This window comes from Acipenser ruthenus, chromosome 21, assembly GCF_902713425.1.
Source record: "Acipenser ruthenus chromosome 21, fAciRut3.2 maternal haplotype, whole genome shotgun sequence".
Lineage (NCBI taxonomy): Eukaryota > Metazoa > Chordata > Actinopteri > Acipenseriformes > Acipenseridae > Acipenser > Acipenser ruthenus.
The window spans coordinates 19,561,323-19,569,717 of NC_081209.1; the positions used below are offsets into that span (position 1 = coordinate 19,561,323).

At 36.7% G+C, this 8,395-nt stretch overlaps 1 protein-coding gene across 1 annotated transcript; it reads left to right on the top strand.

Moving 5' to 3' along the window:
• The first annotated feature begins 297 nt into the window (after positions 1 to 297).
• Positions 298 to 8,395, top strand: LOC117427670 (proteasome subunit alpha type-4). Its single transcript, XM_034045859.3, has 9 exons — positions 298 to 440; positions 1,795 to 1,818; positions 2,432 to 2,474; positions 2,845 to 3,007; positions 4,459 to 4,536; positions 5,286 to 5,374; positions 5,645 to 5,775; positions 7,017 to 7,140; positions 7,989 to 8,395. The coding sequence occupies exons 2-9, from the start codon at positions 1,816 to 1,818 to the stop codon at positions 8,141 to 8,143; spliced, it is 786 nt and encodes a 261-aa protein (XP_033901750.1). The 5' UTR covers positions 298 to 440; positions 1,795 to 1,815; the 3' UTR covers positions 8,144 to 8,395.

Sequence of the window (8,395 nt, forward strand, 5' to 3'; positions counted from 1 at the left end):
AAAGAGAATGAAGTAAATCTATAGATTATGGTGTAATAATCAATTTCTGGGATAAAAGTACAAGAAATCACCATTTTCTTTGTGTGCCTGGAAAAGCTTCAGGGAAATTGGGGTTGGGAATCTGCAGCAAAAGTTTATTATTTCATAGTGATCCAGAATGCCAGTTTCTTTATTCCAGCAAATTGTGTAGATACAGAAGCACTTCCCAACTATATGTGTCGCACTGTATGCTTTACAATGAAGTAAACACAATCTGGTGGGAAATGGTGGTGACGTTGTTTTGACTTCCACAGCAATAATTCTGTAGTAAATCCATCACTGCGTTAGGTGGCGCTATCACAGATCATTGTTCTTGGTAAGGGAAAGGTGTTCTTCTTGTCGACCGAACCCGTGGATCTGTTCAGTTCACTACCCGGCAACGCTAGAAGAGGATTATTAAGGTATAAAATGTGCAGAATTAGCCTGCTTTCATAAGCTTGATAATTTATTTAACTGTACATTAGAAATGGTATTTAATGTATACATGCAAGCAAGCGTAACTCATTGCTAAAACGCGTTTTAGTTTGTAATTTATTAGCATCTTTTGGCCTATTGGTATAGGTGAAGTAAAGTTGCTGCTTCATCGTGCCTTCTTGTGTCTCTGTCAATAGTATTACTTTGTGGTTTCCGTTATTCATATGCCGGTTTATAGAAAAACAGACTTTATTTGAGACCGTCTTAAAACGGTGCTGCAGATAATGGTGTGCTATAGTACGGTTGCGTGTTTGAAAAATCACTTTGTCATGATCTGGGTGAAAGGAGTTACTTTCGCTTTGTGCGTTTGTGCTGTAATGTATACAGAAGGATCCGAACTTTCATTTTTATGGTTATGATTTAAATCTAAATGTTTGTACTTTTTAATGGAACTGCAATTTACCGAGTTTCGTGTGGAATTTTAAGCTGTGATTAAAGTTAAGATTTTTACTATAAACCTCTGTGACGCTCAAATTAAAGTTTTTTTTTTTTTTTTTTAAATAGCTCTGTGTGTTAATGTTTCAGAGGTAGGGCCTTGCAGCTTACACAGTACACACACTATTCATAAACACGTCTTGATTAATAAAGTCGAATGTAAAGTGTTTAATAACCATCGCACAAGAAACTGACCTTTCACACATTCTTGTTGTCACAATAGACATACTGCAGTTGACTGTCCGTGTCATTGCCCTTAGTTGTTGCATTTTAACAGCTCAGAATCGCAGTTTGTGCAAATAAATGATGCTTTGAGTCTATCATTTACACATGTCGTAAAGTAAATGTTAGTGTTGGATTTCCCTGTGTATCTGTACATCAAAATGTCAGCAGATATTTAACTAGGACTTGACAGAACTGACACACACACACATTTTCTAATCTGTTTTATCTTGCTAGATATTTTAAGAAAACAAATAAAGATCATAATATTTATTAAATTCTACAGCATGGCTGTGAGTCAAAATTAGTAGCCTAATGTTTGTTCTGATGCTATTTGGATTATAGAACTGATAAAAAAAATATATACTTTTAAACATCAAATTGTAAATAATGAAGTGTATCCACAATTCAAGTATTTATACACCAAGTCCAGAACCACGGGTAACTTGAATTGCACTGTACAGCATGTGAACTGTCAATATAAGATGTGAGCACTTTGTCTAACTGACAGGTGAACAGATGGTCGTTCATGGAACGGTTATTGCATCTCAGTGGACCAAAGCTATAGCCTGTAGGATTTCATATTATTTAACATTTCTAACATGCACTTTTAATGTTTTACAGGCTTAAAAAAAGGTTTTCAAAATGGTAAGTACCTTATATATAAAATGACAGGTATTACTTAGCAGCAGTTACACTAAAGGAATGAAAATGTCATCTCTTTCCCATAACTGTGACCTAAGCTTATTAGATGCAGTTATAGAAGAGAGATGCCATTTTCTGAATACCAAAAGAATCAAAAGATGATTCTGGTCTGCAGCCAGGATCTTAATGCTTAATGTTGTTGTTGTTAATAATAATAATAATAACAATAATAATAGTAATAACAACAGCAATAATAATTATTACAAGAACAAAACATGGTTCCCTCCATTCTGAGAAGTTTAACAAATGACATCTACTGAACATTTGCTCCATTCATTTACATGCAGGCAAAATGGCATAAACAGTTACTTTATCAGTCCAGAAATTGTACAACAGCCTGTGTTGAAACCTGCGTCATGTGCAATAGTTATAAACTTTGGCAATGCATGTTTTCCGACAAGTTGAACAATTCAGAAATTAACTATATAGCTTTTGCTGTATGCTTGGACAGCAAATAAATGTCATGTTTTTAAATGACATTTCTAGTCTGTGCAATGTAGATCCTGTATTTATCATTAATTAATTTTTGAATTGGTATGATATTTGTGTTTTTCAGTCTCGGAGATATGATTCTAGAACAACGATCTTCTCACCTGAAGGCAAGTTTTATTTTATGTACAGTATTAATGTGGGAGGTGTAAGCCCACATTAATACCACTTGATTAGGCAATGTAAAGAAATCTTAATGATTATGTCATTACAAATCATAATTTTCTGTTTTTGTTTAAAAGAAAAAAAGTTTGCAAATCAGCAGTGAGAGAATTGAATGGCACACACTAAATTTAACATGGTGATTTCCCATTGGAATTGCTGTTTGTCTCTAAACTGAAAGCCTCTATAGTGGAGCAAGTCTCTCAAGTCTTTTCAATAAATGAATACTTGTGTCTTGCACATTTCCTGCTGGTCCTCTGGTTACATGCTGAAAGTTGGATGTGCTGCATGACTGACACACTGGAATGTGTTTTGCAGGTCGCCTGTATCAAGTGGAATATGCCATGGAAGCCATCGGGCACGCGGGCACCTGCCTCGGGATCTTGGCAAACGATGGGGTTTTGCTGGCAGCAGAGAGACGGAACATTCACAAACTGCTTGATGAAGTTTTCTTCTCCGAAAAAATCTATAAACTTAACGAGTGAGTTTATGCTATTTTCAATTTTTTGTAATTCAGCATATATGCAGTATACTACAGGAACCTTTTTTTTAAAAAAAAAAGTCAGAATTCACTAGAGATTTGTCAGTGGCAATAAAAAAGTGAAGGGGTAAGTTTTCCATGGCCCTCTAGTAACATCGATTATATGACATGTCTTTGTCTTTCCTTTTAAGAACCTAAACCTAAAATAATGCTGTGCTGCTTCTGCTCTGTCTGACTTAAACGGCTTCTTTTGTCTTGCTGGAGACAATTCGTGACGTTTAAAGCCAGACTGTATGGTGCTGTATTCTCACAGTATAACTATATTTTGAAATGAGTTGCTGTAAATTAGTGCTAGGACACACATTTATATTCGAATAAACATAAATAAATGACCATATTCGTAGTTCAAATAACAGAATTCATAAACGACTGTATCAAAATGATATCGCCAGGGCATAATTTGTCTGAAATGAATTCTACTGTACAGAAGAGTGTTTTGCTCCTTTCCTTAACCCTTTGCGGTCCATTTATTAATCGCGCGTCAGGCACGCCAGGAATAATTAATTTTCACACGCGCAGTTAATTTTATACGCGCTGTTTAAAAGTATTTTTTTTCAGTCAAACGGGTTTAAATGGCCCTGCATATCAACAAAGCACACACTAGGCATCTCCAGCCCCTCCCCAGCCTTTTGTTTGCTATAGCGTTCAGCTGTGTAAGAAATAAATAATAATAATAATAATAGTCGTACATACCGATCGATCATCTCCAGATCACTCGTTTTATCACCAAACTCCTCAATAATGCGATCAAAGTCATTATTTTATTACTATAACATCTGAAAAAAGCTCTGCAAATATCCATGATAGTCTCAGTGCGCTGACGCACTTAGCCAGCTTGTTTATTATGGACGCCCATTATCTGATACCTGATACCATGTATGACTATTCATGAAATACGCCTTTTTTTTTTTTTTTTTTTTTTTTCCCGACTTGTCTCGGCTCCTGTCGCTACCACTCGGCAATTGAATGGTTTTCTCGGCTTTTTCCGGAGAAAAAACGACTAAACACCCGTTTATTGCGTTGCTATAATGATGTCGGACCCAGTCCGACAAAGGACCTGTGAGGAATAATTGCAATGTCGGACCCAGTCCGACAATGGACCGCAAAGGGTTAATAATGCATCATTTGATGGGGTGCCAGGTTTATTTTACTGTCAGATTTTTTCACTGTGATTAAATTTATAATCTTCCATACATTTCACCTGTGTTTTTTTAGTATCCTACATCAGTGGGTTTAAAAATAGACATCTAGAACTCTAGCTTCATTGTTCCTTTAACAGCACCTGGATGGATGGCTTTGGTTTGCAGTAAGTTAATAGCCCAGTCTCATTCATTACCAATGGTGTGCGCATGAAGGAAAGTCTGTTGATATATTGTGTTCCTCTCTTGCAGTGATATGGCTTGCAGTGTTGCTGGGATAACCTCAGACGCCAACGTCTTGACAAACGAGCTGCGGCTCATTGCTCAGAGGTAAGCTATTGAGGTTCAAGTGGGGGTGTTCTGAAAGAGCAAATACATTCAGATTCCTTATCTTACAGTAGGTAGCTTGGGCTTTCCCTTACTGTGTGCCAACCTCACCCTGGTTAAAAAACACCAAGAACAAAAAGATGGCATGGAGATGTTGTATAACTAGAGCCATCTATTTCCCATGTTAGAAACGCCCAAATCGGATCTGGAATTGGTATCAAATGCCAATAACTTAAGTTAGAACAGTAATATTAGGATGTTATTATAGTAATATTAGTATTTATGTAAGTATATTAAACCAGATGATAACTGTGCTTTCAACCAGGGATAAACATCTGTTTCTAATTGGGTGTACTGTTTGAGCAGTGTACAGTTTATCTACGTCGTTTACCAATCATTGAAATCCTTACCCAACCATTTTTAAGGGTGGCTCAGGTAGTTTTACTGTTTCTAGTACCTAGATTTTGTTGCTCTGAATTCTGCATAGTAAATAAGTTTACTTATTACTGCAGTGGGTTTACATGTGGAAGCCCTTGTACCTTCTGAGACTTTTTATAAAGAAGTGCATTTAAAATGAAGAAATAATCTGCACAGTAAGAGCACCAGTGAACATGGTACTGAAGCTGGCAAAGCATTCTTCTGGAATGTCTGGTCACATTTCTTTGTCTCCTAGATGAGTTATGCATTTAATAAATGCATCATTTCAAAGAAGTATTGCTTGCTGACTTATTCATGTGCTTTTTAATTTTCAGGTATTTATTACAGTACCAGGAGCCAATCCCTTGTGAACAGTTGGTTACAGCTCTCTGCGACATCAAACAGGCTTACACACAGTTTGGAGGTAAGAACAAATAGTCCCAGTCAGTTTTCATTATTCCTTTGTCTAAGGCAATCTCTAAAAAGAAACCTAAGACATTAACACTCTTCAGTAACATTGTAAGCACTGTGTTTGTTTTTTGTTTTTTTGTAACGGCACAAAACTGAGACCATTGTGACAACAGTACATGCTTGCTAAAACAGATGTATTCATAGAGATATTTCTGTTCTGTTTTTTAGTTCTGTAATAAGTCAAATGCATTCATTATTTTTAATGCTGATGTTTAATTTGCAGGAAAGCGTCCTTTTGGTGTGTCCCTGCTTTACATGGGCTGGGATAAGCATTACGGCTTCCAGCTCTACCAGAGTGACCCCAGTGGTAATTATGGAGGCTGGAAGGCTACGTGCATTGGAAATAACAGTGCTGTAAGTGATTGCAATTCAGAAACGTGTGTGGTTATGGTGATGGATTGGAGATCACCTTTCATTTATGCATGCAGACTATTTGCATTAAATTTCTCCTTGATCAACAACATACAGGGCAATTCTCTGTAGGGCAATAGAAATTAACAGGTTTAGGCAGCAAACAAGATTTGAGGATTACCAACTTTGGGTCATGAAGGGAGTTGTGTTAACAGCAGAATGTGGAGTTTTCATTTGGTCGACATGCAGAGTAAATGGTATCCACATTAAAGGGATGTTCAGATCGCCTCAAAAGGGGCTGACAGAGTGACTTTAACTGGCATTTATATTGCACTGATCTGAGGGAAGAAGTTTACACTTCATATATTATATTGCTGAGACTAATATTAGACTAGTCAAGCAATCACAGCTGCTTGAGATGTGTACGATGGACACATTGAACATGTTCTTATTCATTCATGTAAAGAAATGATCAAAGATATCACACAAAGGAAACTAATCCATAAATGACATCTGATAAGTAACAACGCGCATTCTGCTGTACATTGATTTTCTCCTTTCTTTCATAGGTAATTTCATGGGGTGCCAAGTTTATTTTATTCGCTATGTATTTACTATAATTTGGGATGAATTACTTTTTCAGCTTATTCAAAATGAAGGAATCTAAAGAGTATTGGAACATGATACACCCATGTTCCTTCCAGAACTTGCATATTATGTGTTTGCAAAATAGTTCATACATGTGATGATTAGATGAACCTGCTAATGAAATCCATGGGAAAACATCAGAATTTATGATTGTTTTAAGCTATGGACAAACTGTAACTTTGGGCTGGGGTAGTGATTTATTTACCCACGCAGGGTGTAGTTTTGTAATTTCAACAGTAGATGGCATCAGAATCCTTTCAAATGAAAAAATATATATATATATATACATGTATATCAACTGTTGGCTGACATTTCAGTGGCGGCTGTAGTTAAATCTTAAATCTGATGCCATTCTTGTATTTCATGTTTTGATCGCTAATCAATTAGAATGTGGGAGATTATACAAAGAGGAACAACAACACTTGCTACCTGTAGCACAGACTTTCATGACTGGTTTAAATGTATTGTGCCTGTGGGATCTTTAGATGTAATATAAAACAAAACAGTCAGTTTCAGTGAAAACGTGTTTCTAGTTTTATTAAGAGGATTTGTGTAGTGGAAGGACAGGTGTTAAAAGAAGCCCATTGTTCTTGCAGGCTGCAGTGTCCATGCTGAAACAAGACTTCAAAGAAGGAGAGATGACATTGGAGTCCGCCCTCGCGCTGGCAGTCAAGGTGTTAAACAAGACCATGGATGTCAGCAAGCTGTCTGCTGAGAAGGGTAAGGCGTGAAAGAGCACCACAGGCTAAGCAGGGTACAAAAGCCAGTGTCTTAAAGTAGATCAGCATTGATTTCTTTAATAATATCCTCTTTCATGTTAAAGGGCCTAGTTCATAGAAGCATGTGTTTGCACTGTTACATTTCTGGCCTGAAGGTTACATCTTCAAAAGTGTTTGCTGAAATTTGATAATAAAAGTAGCATGGACATTTGTTACAGTACGTTGCCCCAGATAAAGTAAACGTAGATCCCAGTGACCCATTCCAAACACAAAATGAAAGATCTGCCCAGCAACCTACAGTGAATCGCATATGTTGGCTTTTAATTGAGGCTTTGCGGACTGTAAAAATAATGTTACGGATATATAAGTATTTACCTACAGGCATTACTGGGTTAAACAATGTAACGCTTCTTATTTTTAAAAGTACTTACTTGAGGTGGGTTTTCATGGTCAAACTGGATCCTATTTCTTAGATCCAGCTTTGACCGTGAAAACAGATCTTCCCAGTCAATTGAAATTGTTTGAAGAATTTTGAACATGTGGAACATGTCTTTGAAGAAATGTCACATTGGTTGATAGGCTTGGAGTGACACATTGAGCTTGTTGTTGACGCAGCTTGTGCTGTATTAATATTTTAAATGCATTGCTCATTAAATACATTGGATCCAACTTTGATCCAATTTATTTGACCATGAAAACAGTGCTTCCCATAAATCGAACCAACTTGAATGGAAACCCAGAATCTCGAGTAGTGTTATTTTTCTGTGGCCGTACTTCTTGGATCCCAGTAGGATCCTGAGTGCTTGTTCAGTGGTCATTGATGCAGCTTTGTGACTGTGTCTGTTCCAGTTGAAATTGCGACACTGACCAGAGAAAACGGCAAGACCAAAATCAAAGTGCTGAAGCTGAAAGAAGTAGAAGAGCTGATCAAACGCCACGAGGAGGAAGAGGCGAAAGCAGAGCGCGCGAAGAAAGACAAGGAGCAGAAAGAGAAGGACAAATAAACATTTCTGACCATCATTGACGCATTTCTTTGAAAATACCACTGATTCCTTGTTTGTATTCTTACCAGTAAAACAAAGATTCTGAAGAAAGATAACTCAATACACATACTTTGCAGTTTCCTCTTATTACACCAAACGTTTTTTATTGGTCACATTCTGATTTTTTTATTTTTATTGACTGCTTTAATTAAAGTAGCTCCTGTATATCCTACATAGTCAAAATCTGAAATAAATAAGTACCAGTTTTTGTGA

Bases quoted from the DNA above. Each gene is read 5' to 3' on its own strand.
- LOC117427670 (XM_034045859.3), top strand. The intron at 2,475-2,844 runs GCAAGTTTTATT...TGTGTTTTGCAG, and splicing joins AACGATCTTCTCACCTGAAG to GTCGCCTGTATCAAGTGGAA. The intron at 3,008-4,458 runs GTGAGTTTATGC...CCTCTCTTGCAG, and splicing joins AAAATCTATAAACTTAACGA to TGATATGGCTTGCAGTGTTG.